General features: G+C 37.9%; 1 protein-coding gene across 10 annotated transcripts in view; it reads left to right on the forward strand.

Annotated features, from left to right (window-relative positions):
* Positions 1 to 18,752, forward strand: part of LOC124166034 (dystrophin, isoforms A/C/F/G/H-like) — a 957,857-nt gene that overhangs the window by 299,608 nt on the left and 639,497 nt on the right. For all 10 annotated transcript variants that reach the window (XR_006866384.1, XM_046543616.1, XM_046543612.1 and 7 more), the window contains 5 exons: positions 618 to 746; positions 6,152 to 6,364; positions 6,852 to 6,995; positions 13,095 to 13,247; positions 13,691 to 13,873. Coding sequence is in view for 9 of the 10 variants with exons in the window: in XM_046543616.1 (XP_046399572.1) it covers positions 618 to 746; positions 6,152 to 6,364; positions 6,852 to 6,995; positions 13,095 to 13,247; positions 13,691 to 13,873 (822 nt within the window). In the remaining variant the exon portion in view is untranslated. The remainder of the gene's footprint in view (positions 1 to 617; positions 747 to 6,151; positions 6,365 to 6,851; positions 6,996 to 13,094; positions 13,248 to 13,690; positions 13,874 to 18,752) is intronic.

Here is an 18,752-nt window from a genome sequence, read left to right on the forward strand (position 1 = left end):
AAAATGTATGCATGGGATTGGTTTAGAAAGAAATTGACAAAGAGAAATGAATGGGGAAGTTATAAAATAATAAGAAAATTAAAATGATGCTAAATTCTCACATAATAGGCTATTGAGTGAATGGTTTCATGTTCAGACACTTTGAATTTGGAAATGACCCTCAAAAGAGAAAACTGGATGTGAGCGATCCTTGATATGTAAGCATGTATGTACTATTATAAGATATCTTCACTTAATGAAAGGGCCTTTCCCAATGAGAATTTTTGTTTGAGATCCCAAAATCTCATATTTATACAAATTGTAACCCCAAGGCTTGTGTATTTATTTTAAAATCTAAGTTTAGCACTCATTACCTACATTTCATTGGAAAATTTTTACAGGGCATAGTTCAAATTGTATTTTTAAGGACGTAGTTCATTCGGGAATCATTCTAAAAGTTGATAATTTGGAAATCAGGATAAGTGCTAGGCTGTTTTCATAATTTTTCATTGTAATTTACCTCATGGATAAGTTTGTAAAAATAATTTTCATGTATTGCATTAGAATTTCTATTGTAAAACCATTTATTTATGGGCAAAAATGATTTCTTTTGATTTGATTCACCTTGCACTCAATAGAGACTAGTGGAAGAATTCAAAGCTCAGGAAGACACATTGAAGGAAATGGAACAGCAAGTGCAGAACTACAAGGATGCCGGGAAAACAGAAGCTGCCATCAGATTACAAGAACAAATGTCCCTCCTCCAGGTAAATGCCAGTGTATTGTCTAATTCAAATATTACCCAGACAAACTCTTTCAAGTTTAGAATTCTTTGAAGATTTAAAGCAGAGGCAATAAAGGTACTATGGGGGAAAAAAGTATCCCAACAAAGTTTGTGCCGCCACTATCGCTCTGCGGGATAGTGGGTTTCCTTTCCAGTGGGTCGTTACTCTTTGGTCTTTGAGGGAAATTCAAGCATGGCAAACCATTTTATATCTTCATCGTCCAAATATGCGACAGACTACTGAGTCTCCCGCAAGCCAGAGCATGACTTGCGATGAACTCTGTAGAATTGAGGCGCATTTGACGGCATCATGTGCGCACATTGGGAATGCTCCTATGAATTTTCCTTTGCCTTTCTCAACGAGACGGCAAAAATAACTATGGGCCATAGCAAATTTTCTCTTGAGGTAAACAAGACGGTCAATGAGCAGATTTGATGGACCACATATTTGAATGCAGTTGACTTTGAAGAAGCTCTAGCTTTTCTGGAAAGACTGAGGAGGACATTGGCAGAATGCATTTTTCTTTGGGTCTAGAACGATATTGTCCTATCTTGATTTGAGATGCCTTTGTCAGCAGGGGAGAGGGAGAAAAGTAGTCGGCTAGTTAGAGGCAGGCTTAAAAGTAGCGGAAACATAGCAAAGGATGAATTAAAATAGAAGTACCATGAACTACTGGGAGAAATGCAACAGGTAGGGTAATGAAGCATTAAAAATCAGAGAAGAGGGAGGTGGACAACCAGAGATGTTGATGCTGATATATAATACATCGAAGTGCTGCTGAGATTTAGAATTTAATGAAAGAAGAGATATTGTCCCAAGTTAATTGTGAGTTCATTAAATTATGTTTTTTGTGCCTTTATTTTTTTTGTCCACATTTATTTATATCTTTTATTTGACCCTTAAATATTGTCAAAAGTAATTTGACAGCAATAAATGTCATGAATTGTTTTAATTATTATTATTATTATTATTATTATTATTATTAATTTAAAAAAAATAGGTTTTCAAAGCAACTGAAAAGAAAGTGATGTATCAAACTACAGAAAATAAAATATTTGTGGCTTTGGCGACTGACTAAGAAAACAGAAAATGCTAATTTTTTTTCGTATTTATGGAATTTACCTCTCAAAATTGTGTGCCGTCATTTAAAGTTGTAGCAATCATATGCATATGCATTGAGGAAATATTTTCAGTCACAATTGAAGTACTAAAACCTTTTAAAGTGTTGATTATTTAGGTATTTAGAGTAATTCGTGATGCTCAAAATCGCTCCTTGCCATTGCCGTCTTGCAGAATTCGACTGGCGAATATTTATGCTGTAAATTTTTAGAGACGAGAAATTAAAATGAAGTTATGGGCACCAGAAATAAAAAGAAACGGAAAAGAGGTTTAAAAATCTGGAGCGAAGAAATAGCACAGGCCATCGAAAATAAAAACAAAGCATACAGAGAATACCTACAGAGAAAAACAGAGGAAACGAAAGAAAAATATCACAGGGTCAGAAACCGCACGAAAGCAATAATAAGGAATGCACATATGATATCATGGGATAGATTTATAAGTGGAGTAGAGGATGATATTCATGGTAGGCAAGAAATAGCATATAAACTGATGAAACAACTCAACAAATCAGAGAAAGATACTGCCCAACTAAATGTTATACCGAAGGAAGAATGGATAGAACACTATAGGAGATTATGGTATGATCCAACATTAGATGGTACGATCAACACTCCAGAGGAAACAATAGGAGTAGACCCTATTGACTTCAAAGAACTAGAATGTGCTCTGAATAAGACAAAAAATAGGAAAGCTGCTGGCATAGATGGAATTGAATCAGAGCTGATAAAATATGGAGGTACATCCCTACAAATAAGAATCCTCCATCTATACAACATGTGTTGGAAAAAGCTTGAAATCCCAAAGGATTGGAATGTGGCGAAGGTTGTTTCATTGTTTAAAAAAGGAAAAAGAAATAATCCAGAGAATTACAGAGGTATAAGCCTACTAAATACTGCATACAAAATTTACAGTAGAATAATAAATACTAGACTACAAGCTATCTCTGATGCCATTTTATTAGAAGAACAGGCTGGATTTAGGAAGGGAAGATCTTGCATCGACGATGTTTTTACTTTAAAACAAATAATTCAAAAACGAAGAGAGTTCAATCTGGAAACGCATCTGGCATTCATAGATTTTGAAAAAGCATTCGATCGTGTAAATAGAGAAATGTTATGGTCAGTTATGCAGAAAAGAGGGTTTCCTAGACATCTGATAAAAGCTTCCCAGAGTCTATACAGAGACACCAGAATTGTAATTGACACAGGGAAACAGATCACCCAAGAAATTATCATTAACCGAGGAGTTAGACAGGGTTGCAGCCTATCCCCAACCTTGTTTAATCTATACATAGATGACGTTCTAAGAATGTGGAAAGAGAATAATGTATCACCAGGCATAGAAATAGGACCATCTCAATACTTAAATACGATGCTGTTTGCTGACGATCAGGTTATAATACAAGATAAAGAGGACAAACTCCAGATGGCAGTACACAGACTACACGAGTTGAGCAAGCTATACAACCTGAGAATTTCAAAAAACAAAACAAAGACCATGGCATTTTTAGGAAGCAACCCGATAAGAACAAAAATTGTTATTGAGGATCAAGTCCTGGAGCAAGTGTCGCACTTCCAGTACTTAGGATGCGACATAACATATGACGAGGAAAAAGATATCATAAATAAGGTTAACACTTTCCAGAGAATATGTGGCACTATCAGAAGAACTCTAAAGAACAAAACAAGAAAAGAAACACAAATAAAATTTTACAAAGTGATGGCAGTCCCTACTGTACTCTACGGATCAGAATGTTGGGTAACAAAAAAGAAGGAATTAAGGCAGATAGAATCGTCTGAAATGAAATTTTTAAGATCAGTTAAAGGTTGCACAATATTGGATAAAATAAGAAACACTCAAATAAGAGATGAACTGGGTGTCCAAGCAGTCACTGACAAATTAAAAGAATACAAACATAGATGGAAAGAACATTTACTTCGAATGCCAAATGAAAGAATTCCAAAGCAAGCAATGGAATATCAACCATTTGGCAAGAGAAGTATAGGAAGACCAAGGAAAAGATGGTGATGTGGAGCCGGAACAGGCTTAGTAGCCTAATCCTGGAAGGAAGAAGAAGAAGAAGAAGAATTATCAAATAGTGATAAAATAAATTTTATCTGTTTCTTATATCTTCTAAATGGCTGAGAGTTGAAAAACAAATATTGACATTAGAATTTGTCCCTACCGCTGAACCGCAAGTGTAGCCTGGTTTTCACTTCTTGGTCCAGTTGAACTATTGAGAAGGGTATTGCCTTGTACTGTTTACTTATTATCATTGTACATTTTTAATTTCATCATACTCCAGAATGAAAATTCATTTGAGCAGTAATGTAAGGTATTGAAAATATGAAAACATTCTGTTTTTACAAGTCTGAGCCTTGTGTAATGTTTTAATCACATTTCTTTATCTGGTCGGGGAACATGTTTAAAATAAGTCAAAAAAATATCACTGGTAGTTTTTTTTTAACATGGATAATGGAGGGGAATGAAGATAATGACTCATTATTGGAGATGGCTCGAATGGCAGATTTCTCAAACTCGAATATTGAATTCGAATATTAAATCATTGCTCAAATATTCGAATACCTAGAATTTCGAATACCTCAAATACTAGAATTGTGCAAAGTATATTAAATGTATGTTTTTTTCTTCTATGTCACTTGATGAATGTATAAATAAAAAGTATATGTCTGTCGCAGAATGAAAAACAATGTTCATAAAACTATAAACCCGAAGGACCAGAGAAATACACAATTCACTTTTAAAGATTCAAAAAATATATATATTTGTTACCCTTTAACAAAATCATAACAATAGTGAAAACAATGGGGGAATTTCACTTATCAGTCAGTGAGCCTCCTTGCCTCGAGTTCTGCCAAAACTTGAGTCCGCTTGGGGGGAGGGAGTGGGGCACTACGCACTCTAACATCTTCCACACACTCACACACACATTCACAACTGACTAAGGAGTTGACGACGACTCGTCGCACGCACACACATACACAGAAATTGAACATCAAAATAAAAACTACTTCCTCCGGTGGCAGATATGACAAGTAAAAAACACTTCTGTTTACGGAACAATATGAAATACATTTTAAAAATAATCTTTTTTATTTTGTATAAATTCCTCACATTGATTGTTGTTGCTTTACATCGGCTATTTTCGGTTGCACTTTTCCGAAGGTATCTCCTTTTGATGGGTGACTTAGTTAAGACAGATTTCCTGCCATTTAAAATTTTTTTTGAGGTGTTTCAGGGGAGAAAGAGGGATTTTCGGATTTTTTCCCCCAATCATTTTTGGTTCCCCACATTGAACGATATCTTTTCACTAAACTTTTATCTGCGAATTTGATGTAGATTGTCAACTTGCCTAAAATGGCACTGCATGCACTAACGACTAGAGTCCTCTACGTTTTTCCCGAGTCAACTCCCAACGACGCGGGTGCAACAGTGTATGGTGCGAAATTCAAAGTATTCGAGATCGTACTTTTAGCATAATTATTCGAGATCCCGAATATCGAATACTTTAAAGGATTCGAGGTATTTGAGTATTTGCAAATACTATTCGCGCATCTCTACTCATTATATTACATTATGTATGTATTTCTCCTGTGATTACCTTTCTTTTAGGTAGTACCTTTAAATTATGATATGTATTAGCCATGCATTACAAATTGAAGCATCCATTTGTTGTTTATCTAGCCATGTTGTTTATCTAGCCATGTTTTGTGCTCATAATTTATTGATTTGATTCTGATTTAATGCTCAACTTCTGGATGTACAATATGTGTTATTTAAGTGGAAAAAGCCCTCGTTGACACTCTGGCCTAGTATGCAAAAAGTAATTTATCTTACTGCATCTCTGTAAGCAAATGTTCTTTCGGCTATCCTCGTCTCACACGCAGTGCAAAAAAAGAAAAAAGTGTGTCGCCCTCACATGGCTCACATTTCAATGAAGCATGTTATCATACCAAAACTAGGGATTCGCTAGTACTAAAATGTTTGAGTTGAGTCGAGCCGTTGGCACTCAAACTGAGAAGAAAAAGTGCACTAGGGGATTGGAAAAATGTGAATAAGTTGGTGCATGTATTGTTAAACTGACTTGTCCAGGAATTACTTGACTCAACTTGATACTCGCGAGTAGTTACAACTCGACTTGAGATCAAAAGTGCTACTCACTCATCCTTAATCAAAACTGTTAATGATTATGTATTTGAATATTTAATTCCTCCTGTAAAATTGTCAGTGATTGTTGTTTACAGAAACGTTTTGCTGAGGTTCACGTGAAGTTCAAAAGGTTCCATTCAACGTCTGTGAATTCATCAGACAGCACGAGTAATACTGAAAAGCCCCCTTTGGATGGATTGATAGCCAAAGCTTTGAGGGAATTGAGAAGAGTTGAGGAATCAACATGCTTGCTGGAATTGGCTTCTGAAGACCCCGAAGCAATTGAAGGTCAACTGAAGCACTGCATGGTATGTGCTGTGACAAATTCATGTGGAGTAACTTTAAATCAGGCTTTATCCAGTATAAAATTCAAAGAGGTTAAGAGGGATGTATTCACTGTAACATTGGTATAAATGGAGAACGTTAACTGCTGGGCAGAGCAAGATGGATATTAACTTCAATAATTAACCAAGCAACATGACCTACGTGTGCCTCTGCTTAGTGCCATAGTATCAAGCAAGATGCTGTGGTATGTAGTTGTTTTCATTGAATCACAGAATTTCTTCCAAATGTGATTATGTAATTGCTTAATCAGCTATAATACTCTATAATGATTGATTAAGCTTAAATGTGTATTATTGCGTTTACATGTTCTTTGTGGAAGTACAGCTCTTTTTTTTTTAAAGAAAAACGTTAAGTTTTCGAATTGAAAGCATGATCCCTTCTGTTCAATTCATATCATCTGCAATTAGACAATTTTCATTGACTATTTAATTTCTCCTTTAAAATTTTCAGAGATTTTATGGTACATTGAGCGATATGAAAAAAGAGGTTGAAAGTATAATTTCATGTGGGAGAAAAATTGTGGATGAGGGAAAAGTGGCTGATGGACAAGGTCTGACCAACCGTCTGGATATGCTCAAAGAGCTCTACAACAGGGTGAGTGTTTATCTGTTTTTATCTTGATTTCAGTTGAATCATCATGGCACAAGGGAAGTGACTCTGGATCAGTGGCGCCGACTCCATGAGGCCTGAGGGGGCCCGAGCCCCCCCAAAAATTCGTTACAGATGTGAGGAAAAATGTGTCAGGCTTGTCGATTTTCCCCGGAGTATCCATATATCAAGATTCGAGTGATCAGGGTTCTAATGTTGATCATATGACTCTTCTAAAATGCTTAAAATACTTAAAATTCACTACTTATAAAACTTAGTGGGGCAAGGTCCCCAGTTTGGGCCCCCCCAATATTTTTTGTTAGTTGGCACCCCTGCTCTAGATCTGTTATACCATCAGCATAATCTGAAATTGGCTTTGAATGGTAATAATTTTTTCTCACTCTGAATTTCATAATTAGCCCATATTTACAGTGCAACCTTGATAAAATGAGACGGTGGTCAAACAGACACTCGCCGGAGGTGGCACAAATAATAGCCAATTAACCTATCATCAACACTTATGTAGGAACAGGATTGGTGTGGTGATGGAGACATTTCTATCTGATAAACTTAAGCATAAATCCAGACGAAGGGAGATGTTTTTTGCATCAATAAATTTCATAAATTACTAACTAGCCATTCAATTTATTGGTGCCGCACTGAATGAAAATCTTGCAAAGCATTGCTTTTTCAATCACTATCCCAGTGCTCAACAGACGAAGCCACTTTTCTATGTATTCAGTGCATTTACTAAAATACATTTGCTATTTTTTGCTAAAAATCAAACAATAGGTCTCTGGACAAAATTTTAATACCCCTTCAAACACTAACTAAAAATCGTAAACTATTGTAAAATTGTCATAAAGGCCTCTTTAATGCACTTATTTCACATATTTTCTTAAGAATTTACAAAAGAAATGACCGAAACAGTTACAAAAACATACCCACTTCAAAACGTAATTCCATTGGCCAGCCGGAAAGTCATGTCAGCTCATGCAATCGTGTGGGAAATCCAGTGGCGTTGTGCATTGTCACCAAATTTCTCGGTTTATTTAATGACTTTAAGTGAGGTTTTATTTCTTATATATCTTTCGGAGGTTTTATCATAAAAAACAAATGCCACGGAACCTGGTTTCACCAAGGCTGACTCCGGAAACTTGCCGAATGTTACAACGGCAGCAATGTTTACTTAGATAAGCAACAGAAATTGCTACATGCATGCTGAAAGCCGGGGAGTGAAGATGCATAGGTATGGAAATATAATATCACCTGCTCTTGTAAAATACATATTAAATGTGTTTATGAAATTTAACAATGAAATTCCATTTATTAGGGTCGGACGAGAAGATTACGCTGACGACGCCATTGGCACAGTCTAAACATATGTTTTGACTGTGCCATTGGTTGCGTGCAAATTATGCACAATCAAAACGAATGTATCGTTTGAGCTCGTGTCTGCCCCGAGCACAACTAAGACCTATTATGTGGAGGCACGAGTTTTTGAGGAGGACGGTGAGGTGGAAGTTAACAGCCTTTCTTGCAATGATTGCATAGCTAGTTCTGTTAAGTTCTGAGAGCAGTTCAAGTGTTATGTAAGCAGGGCTGGGAAAATTGAATTGCACAATACCTGTGACTTGGGTGTTTGAAATCTAAAACAGTATTTGAAATAAAAAAAACATTTGTATGGAAACTAAGAGATCTTAAAAAAATATTTAACCTTTTTTTGCTCGTAAGGATAGTTACAAATAGTACATGAGAAAGGTATGTTTTAAAAACATATATATTTTATTTTTTAAAGTAAAACTTCTCAAATGTTGCTCTATACGGTTGCATTAGCCTCCTTGAGGAATAAAATTTTTTCAAAAAGTGTCGGACAGAGATCCCCTTGAAGTGGATAAAGCCAGCAAGTGAAAAATCTTTCCACTTGTGAAGATGAGTAGGTATAGGATTGTGTCAAATCTGATAAACAATGCGTTAATATTAGAATTAATTTTTTAAATTCATTCACATTCGTCGGCACTTTCTCATCCGAACCAATCTTCGTTCTACGTCTTGGGTGACCGTATGAAAATATTTATTTGGAGCATTTCTAGTCGTATTTCTGCACTTAGGCACAATGCAGTACTTGAAGCTATACGCTGCGACATATCGAGGAATAACTACGATACGAAAAATACGGCGTAATAACCACAATATCTCCACTGTAAACTTCAATAATGTGCACGATCAAGTTGGTTAAGAACAACACTATTGCATGAGCTGACGTCATTCAAGATGGTGGCGATGCGAATTACGTTTTTCTTTGATGGCTAGTAAGACGTATTTTAAATGCTCATATTAAAAAAAATAGATGACTTTGCAGCCATATTGTTACAACTTTTAGCTTAATAATTACACCTACTTTTCAGAAACGTCTTTACCTAAATAGGTGTTCAGAGACCTATTACTGATAAAACTGTATAGTGGCCATTTAATGCCTCAAATTCTTCAATTGGTGTATGTTTATTGTACCTGTACATTTTGCAGAGGTTATGTGAAATAACGTATCGCATTTGCTTCTGCAGATGAAAACGGTAGAAGGTGGTAGAACAATCCTCCCTCAGAAGACTTTTTCCATGGTCCAATGTAATATCTTCATTATCTACACTAAAAAGTCTGCTAACCATGTGTAATGATGTGATTAAAAATGCTGTTGTTTAAAAAAAAGATCCATTTAGTGTGTCATGCCCGCGGCATCATAGAAATAATGCATGAAGTGTATCTATGGCACTGCCATAAAAACTATTAGAATAACAATTGGTAACATAGGAAAAGATATTAACTTGATATTATTCCACGCAAAATATAACACAGATTTTATGCTGATTTCACATTAGTAAAATAAAAGCAAGCTGCAAGAAACTGTGACTATAATATAACACTCATGGGTAATGTATGCAACAAAGAAAAGGAAACGCATATGCATCTGATGGATCCTAAGGCTAACAAAACTTACTAGTATGAATTCATTGATTTAAAATTCTCAATAATGACTGCGAAACATGAAAAAGAATGCAGAATTTTTTAAATTTAAATAAACCAAAAGCTCAGCATCAGCTTTTCACACATGTCGTCACTAGGGACATGCAAAAGGTGGGGTTATTCTATAGCCAAAAGTGGTGATATATTTTTACAAAAGGGATGTTTTTTTTGCCCTGAAATTGGTGTTATTTTAACGGCAAAATATTTGATGTTGATTGAGAGCCATGCTTTCAGTGGCCCACCCATTGGCCTAAATTTAGGATATTATTGACTGGGGATTATTTAAGCAATAGTATATGTGGAGTATTGACTGAATTCACCTATTTTATACATTTTATCCTTCGCATATCCATATATTCAGCTTACATAGAGAGAGTTCATGTCAGTAGTCGGAACTTCTTGGGGTTCATAAACTGAGATCTTTTCAAATATGTACCTATTTTTCTGCTTAGGTCTTCTGCCATAAGAGAACTAAGTTTGGTTGATGGCTTTTAAGCCATCCGCTTTATTATTGACAGTCGAAATTTCTCCCGGCGACCCCTAGCTCCCCTTGTGGGCCGGTTGTCGACACATCCCTCGGTGGCTCCCATGACATAATTCCCGACCCGCTTCCTCTGACGGTGGAAGCCACGGCCCCTGCCGTAAACCCTATCACGGACGTCACCGCCCATCACGGCCCCTCTCCACATGCCTCCTCTGACTGTGGTGCGATTTCCCTGGATCTTGCTCTTCCTCTCTCGGTCAAGGGAATTGTTGAACCCCTAATTGAGAGTTCCCCCTTTTTCACATCAATAACGGCCCTCGTTTCACGAAAGCAGTCAATACCAATAAGGCCTTCATACCCGCCCAAGGTGTCCACTACTTGGGCCCAAAGATTGTGCACATCACTTCCGAACCATACCGGAATCACTACCTCTCCGTAATTCCAAATACATCTACCCGTCAGACCCTTTATCCTAAAACGAGACCTATGTGGAACTTGCCCCCCACAGCACTCCTTAGTCACTAGACTCACCTGGGCCCCAGAGTCCACTATCATATGCCGCCTCTTATATTCACACGTGACAAGTCCTCCATTCCCCCTTCACGGTGCACACATTGAAACAGAGTCTTTACCGGGGGCCTTGGTGGGCGGCTTGCTCGGCCCCATAATTGTTTAAAGACGGCTCAACGCACCCCCCGACGTGCCTCCGCCCCCCCACTCGGCAATTCCTCGCCCAATGTCCCTGTCCACCGCAGTTAAAACACTGCATTCCGCCCCTGTTTGCACACACTCTCGCATAGTGGCTGGGTTGTTCACAAGCGTGACAGACTTCCCCGTGCATCGTGAAAACGTTTCTCTCTTCCGTCTCCGGTCGAGCCCTCTACTCTGCCTCGCATACACGCAAGGCCACATCAACGGCTGCGTAGAAGGTTTCTGGCATTGCGAGATGCGTGTGTTCCCCCACTCTGCCCGACAGGCCGTTGAGAAATGTGTCCAGAGCTCTTTCAACCGCTTCAGATCGGCGTATTGTAGCCGCGGTGGCATCGTCCTCCTCCTTCCACGTATGGCTGTTCAACTCACGAATGTGGTCCGCAAATTCCTCGATCCGCTCCCTGGATGCCATGCGGATGCCAGCAAGCATTTCTCTGTAGAACCGTCGGTTTTCCATCCCCTGGTACCTTGCTAATAGTCTTTCGAGTGTCATCGTATGTCGCAACAGCTCCTGCTCTCTCCTTCGCCCGCTGGTGCTCTAGTGCCCCCCCGTGGGTGCGTAGAGTGACCACACTTAGCATGTCATCATCGCTCCAACCACCAAGTTTCGTCGCCTGTTCCACTTGATAGAAGAATGTCTCCACGTTCTCCCCCGTGGCGCCAAAGAAATAATCAATGGAGGATACCATTGAGAATGACTTCCCTGTGATTGGTCCTTCCCCCTTCATGTTATCAACATGGGCTCTAAAACCTTCGTTCTCTTCCTTGAGGAGCTGCAGCTGTGTGGTAAGCTCGTCCACCGTCTGCTGGAGGTCCATTTCGCAGCCCAATAAGCTGATACGACCCATCATTCTTGATTTTTCTCAACCGTTATTTGTGACTTGATGTGCAGTTGTTTCCCCTAATATTCAGCGAAGATCCCCCACTTCTGACACCAAATATAATTCGTCTTTTTTTCTGACGGTAAAAGGGTTCAGGGGAAACAAAGCAGGGAACAAGTCCTAATGCTCACACAAAGCAACTCCACTTTATTCAATCCAAGTCTTACACTCCTATTCCGCTGTGCAACTACGACTGCTTCCCCTAGCCCACGTCCGTGGAGTTGCTGAGAGAGATCGTTTCTTAAGCAACTCTTCCGATGACAACAGACAACGTGCTTAATGGCTGGGTTTCAAACGAAGTCCGTTCGACGGGGCTCCCCATCATCTCGCAGCTTTTAATAAACTTAATGAAAGCCACGCTTACTCTCTGTTTGTTTTTTATTACAAGTTATTATTTACATTTTATTACAAAAATTTTTGTTTTGGCTACGAATGTAAGTATTAGAAATTTTGAGACGACAAAATTGATGAAAGTGTTATTTGGCTATTATGTACATATATCTTTCGTTAACCAGGACCGGAACGGCTTTCAGGCACCATGACACCCCTGAGTAACTCACAAAAATAAATGTTGAAATTGCATTCACATGCACATGAACAACTTGGACCAGCACCTGTATTCCTAGCGTGTGTACGTGAGAAGAGATGTGCAGCCGATCCGACTGTTTTGGGAAGAATGGTGAATGTCACTGTAGGGTGGTCCCTATTTTTAAAGTTTTCGAATTGCTTATGGATGACCCCCAGTTTCGTTCCATTTGGTGAGAAAATAAATCATGAAAATTATTTTTACAATCGGATACTGGGAAAACGTACCGCATCGCCCCTGAAGTTTTGAAATTTTGGTATTTTTGGGTGTTTTTTGGACGATGGAGATGTGTTTTTTCTGTATGACTATGGCGAGACACCAATTTACTTGTAGCTGGTAATGATGCTATGGACTGTAAATCTTATGTGCCGATAAAATATTATTATTATTATACCTAATGTAAAAATTATTTTGCCTTTCAGCTTGGATCTCAGGTCACTGAATCTCGATCTAGCCTTGAAAATGCATTGAAGATTGCATGCAACTTACAAAAGGATATCACCGCTCTATCAGGATGGCTTGATGGTCATTTAAATGAGTTGCAGAGAAGAAATGACCAAGTTCCCAAGTCACAGGTGAAGGGAATAATGGTTTATTTTCATATAAATTTCTTAACTTTGATGTTTTAAAAAAACAGTTGTCAAGGGATGCTTTCCTCAATATTTATTTCTCTCTTGAGAAACTTTTTGCTACATATCCTGATGTAACTCATAATATATTGTGTAAATAATCTTTTGGAGAGATGGGGGAGTTGATTTACTAAGAACCACAGGAAAACTCACATTTTATCTAAGTCACCCGGTGTCTTCTCATGTAGATTATGTTTCATGGCATTTCATTTGAATCTTTTTGAATGTTCATGCTCTTATTTGGCCTTGGATTTTTGTTCTGAAAATTGAAGTTCCTATCATAACGAGCCGGTTCAAATGCCTGTTAGTACTGCTTTCCGTGTTGTGGCATGTGATGAGTATTTATGTTATGGAATGAGTTTGATATGGTGGATTTTTTTGCATTTCAGGTGTCTTTAGATGATATGTCTGAGAAGAGGCCTGTTCTGGACAGCATAAATGGATCCTATGCTTCATTTTCAACCCTTTGTGATCCAACTTTCCTTGATAATTTAAGGGATAGAGTTCAAGAGGTCAATGAAAAATGGGAGGCTCTGGAAAGACAGTTGAATAATGAACCCTGCACGAAAGAAGTTAGTGGGATTTTTTCTTGTTTAACTAAAAAATGACTCCAAAGTAAGGGGTGTAAAGTGCATTGCTATCAAACTTTACCTCTCAATGCTGCTTTTTTCTCTATTAATGAGAACAACAAAATGCAATGACTGACTTTTGATGCACAAAGGTTAAGAAAACAGCTAAGTGTTTTCTTAACCTTTGTGCATCATGAAGGAGTTTCACCATGTTACGCCAACCACCATCGCATGGACTGACTTTTGGTTTGGTTCACCTTTGTCTTCTCTCTCTCTCTCCCTTTCTGAATGCCTTGTTTTTTTTGAGAAGTTCTTACTATGTGCCATCTGTTGTAGCAGCTAGAATTGCAACCTTATAAATGTTAACCTATATATTTCTTTGTTATTAACGCATCTACATTGCTTTCAGTTTCTAGTACTATCAGCATTTTAAATAGTTGTTTTATTATTTCAAAATTTTTTACTGCAGTTCCATGGTTTCATTAGTTCAGCATTGAATCTCCCCTTATGTACCCATTTTTTTTATTTGTCCAGAAGATCATATATTACAGTGAGCCATAGAACATAGATATTGGACACGTCAAGGAAGTTAAATGATTCATAATAATGTTACATACTGAACAATAGATGTAAAACTAAACAATGAACACAATATAACTATAAGTGACATTCACATACATTTATACATAGTTTTAACCTTTTCCCTACGGAGGCCGTGTTTTCACAGCTTGAATTTTCCGACGCTAAAGGATGAAGGCTGTGTTTCCACGGCTTGAATTTTTGTTTTCACAGCTTTGTGGTCAAGCATGCCAAGTGGGTCCCAAGCGTCATTAGGGTCTCTAGGTGCTAGAGGTCCGACCCTTTCCTATTATCCATGTGGGGATTATCTCAGCCTATTCCGGCACTTAGTGTCCCCCTCAAGGAAGGTGCTCATGGTCACTTATTTGTTTATAAGTTAGAATAACTAAAAACGTACATGTTGTATTTATTGAAAATCAATGCCAAGAATTACATTCTGGATGTTCTGCTGATCGGTTCCAAATTTTAAACGGAACTGTAGCTTTCATTTTAATGGAGTTCATCATCACCTTGAACAAATTTTGGAGACGCTAAGGTTAGATGTTAAAATGATATTTTTAAAACTTACTACAGTGGAACCTCGATTTATCGTTTTTCAGGGGGATGGATGAAAAAAACGATGAATGCGGGAAAACGATCAATGCGGATATGGTTGTCCGGGTTGCCTATGTCCAAGGAAACGCTGGATTTTTGCAAATTATAACATTCATTAATGGATTCAAAAAAGATTTTAGCTGATTACAGGAATATTATTCCTGTATCGAAACACTTAGGTCATGTTGTTGATTCGGATTATATCTCTTTCAAATATCCTGAAGGAACACGCCGCCTTGCTAAAAACAGGTTTTACTCCACTCGGAATTTTCGCTGCTATTATGCATTTCTGTCCGATGTAAAAATTCTTATCCATCAAATGCCATTTCAAGTACACGTATTTACGAGAGAAATGTGCGTGTTATGCCTCAAACAACTGATTTCGTCGTCGCAGTGATTGGTTATAGGATGGATCAAGAAGGCCAAAAATAGTTTATTATTTGAAATGTTCCTTTCTTGCAATAAAATTTTTAATATGATTGCGGCAATGTGGCGTTAATCGTCAGCGGCACGCCCACCTGAAACTCGGCTTCATCTCACTTCTTGTTTTCACCAGGGATCTCGCTCTACCCCCACCCCTGCCGTCATGTACTAGCGGGCATACCGAGGCGTGCGGTAGTATTCACGCATTTCTAGCCCGGATTCTTTTCTTCGTCTTCAATTATTTTCAGTGTATCTTTTAAAGTTCTCACTCGTGTCTTCAGAAGGGCCATGGTCCGAAGACGAATGAAAATAAAACTAATAAAAATGAAACCGGACTCTATTGAACCCGCACGGAAAACACTCACTGGTTTTAAGTCAACCCACCCTGGAAAGCACGGAACCACTCGTTCGAGGTGAAGTTCGGCACTAATGCTATCGCGTACGGCGTGAGCAGAGCTTACTGCAGCGGGTGAAGCATGACCATAAGACTGCGCAAATTTTTTTATTCTATGGAGAAGGCAGCTTACCCACTCATTTGTAACAATAAGTAGCGTAGCTCTAGATGAGCAGATGCATTCAGATTGCTAGTAGGGAGAAACAAAATATCCTGAGAAGACATCGCTTCGTTAGCACCTCAGACAGGTGAGACTTGTAGCATAACTCGTAAATTTTAACCAGATGCCCTGTTTTCGAAAAAAAATCCGCATCAACTGCCGTGAAGGTCACTATCAGCTGCGATGATATCGATATTCACCAGAAATCACCATCTTACAGTAAACTCTTGATTTTACGAAGTCAGTGGGACCCGAAAATTGGCACTTCGTAAAATCGAGTTTCGTAAATTCAAACCTTTTTCATAAGTCACGAAAAAAATGTTCGCTTTTGTCTCTTCCGCCGGTTTTTGTCTTTAGTGGTCTTATTTAAATGTTTTCGGTGGTTATTCTCGGTATAATTCATAGAAAAGGCTTTTCTTTATCGATTTATGATGTGAAAAATCGTTAAATAATTATACCACCATAAAATTCCCATTACTTGTTTACACTTCAACATCAACGATCGCTAAAGAAATTCTCGACCGGTTTAGAAAACGTAATCAAATAATGAATTGCAATGTTTATTATAAGAATTTAATGTTATAAATTTGTGGTTAGGAGCGAATAGCAACTATTAAGTATGCTAAAGATAGATATTTGTCTCTGACACCCACGGAATTTTAGCGGCAGCCGGCTGTAACTTTTTATATAATCTTCGATGCTTTACAAACAAATAATTCCAATACAATTCGAAACAAACTCTATATTTTGAAACTTAGGGCATAAAACCAACATCAAAAGCCACCATGATATCACAATTCCATTTATATCTACCACCACCACTCTTCTGAACCACCGCCATGAACTGCATCAGCGTGAATCCTGAGTTCCGCTATATTCCTCTCCTCCCGCTCTCTTCTCCTCTCGTAGGTGCCTCCCCTTCTCTGCTTTCTCTTCCTTTCTCTGCTACACCGCCACCTTTCTTAGTCCTTATCCCGATCCTTCCTTTAAACACGTCTGCCTCCTTCGACTCTCTATACACAACTCCTCGTTTTCCTTCACAACAATCCCCCACTACCATTGTCAGTTTTCAATTATATAAAAACAATATGGTGGCTTGTTTATGTTATGTTACATTGCCCCGTCGAAAGAACAATTTTTTATCTTTTAGATACAAAATTTTGTTTCGAAAACCTCTAATTAAAAATTTTGATGGTGGCCCCGACACCTCTAATTTGACTGGTATTTCTTTTCTAAAAATTTCAGCATTCCAACCTGTACGTCTTACAATATACACTTATCAAACAATTTCAAAATATTATCTTCTAAACAAATGAGATTGAATACCCTATTACTCCCTCCAATAAACAAAATAACACTTCAGTCGTTTTCTTAAACACCACAATTTTATACTTAATTATTCACATTAGCAGAATATGCCTCGTCGACCATTTGATCAGATATAATATCGGCATTGACCTGAATAATGTACCAGATTAACAATAATATTTAGGAAAATAATAAAGACTTGAAACCATAACTTTGAAAACACATTCATACCTCTTCTATTGCTGTTTAAAGCCAGAGCACTTCACTCCCCCTTCCCATCACATAAACACTGTTCACTCCATACTGGCATTTCATTTTTCTATTTGCCACACTTATTTCACTTATCACTCCCCTGCTTTATACACTTTACTCATTCATTCATCATTGTCATCATTCATTCCAAGTATATAAACATTACATATGTATTTAATAAACAACCAACAAAACATTTTTGTTATCATCCCTATCAAGTTATAACACATGTATTTACCCTCAATTTTATGTGGTCATATCACCCTTCCACCATCTCTCCAGGATGTTATTACTTTCGCCACTTATCTAATCACCCTACGCGCTAATCCCCTAAGTTGCTCTTTCATTGTCCTGCAACTGACCCTTTTGCTACAAAGTATTTATTCTCCCGTCAGTATAGGATTATTCCTCGCGTTATAATTGCTTCTTCGTGCTTGCCTTTCGCTACCGTAACTACAATGTAGGTATTCGTTGCGATCTAACTTCCCCTTTTTCTTCATCTACCGTCCATAGTTTGCTTCTGAAATCGGGTTAAGACGGTTGTGGTGTTTGCGTGTGTGTGTTTCTGTGGTTGGTGGTGTGTTTTTGTGATCTCTCCTTGATATCGTTTTAACTTGGATACATGGAATACTCCTCGTTCTTCTTCTGTTATGGGATGTATCTGTAGAAAAGTAAAACTTCCCTTGGACTCCTTGATCCCGTATGGACCCTCATAGATAGGTAAGAATGCTTTGAAAATTTTTCTTTCCTCATTTGAAACTGGATCCGTGTGTATCAATACTAGGTCTCCCACTTCAAACTTTTCTAAATTCGTTGTGATGCCAGCGTCTTTCAATTTATCCAGCACTCTCGCCAAATGTCCAAAATTTTCTTCTAAATTCCGTGAAATAATTAATAAGTCATCAACGAAATTCAGACAGAAATTCTCATGTTCGTCTCCTAAAGCATAATTAAGTGCTCTCACTAATGCACTGCTACTGATTGCACAACCAAATGGTACTCGGGTGAATTGGTAGATCCTTCCCTCAAATGTGAAGGCACAATATTTCCTAGATTGTGGGTGTAATTCTATCTGGTAAAAACTCTGTGTGAGGTCCAGCGATGTCATAATTTTTGCGTTGGCGCATTCCTGAAATAACTCCTGCGGTGTTCTGGATGTGGCATAATCTGGC

Source organism: Ischnura elegans, chromosome 9 (genome assembly GCF_921293095.1).
Source record: "Ischnura elegans chromosome 9, ioIscEleg1.1, whole genome shotgun sequence".
NCBI lineage: Eukaryota > Metazoa > Arthropoda > Insecta > Odonata > Coenagrionidae > Ischnura > Ischnura elegans.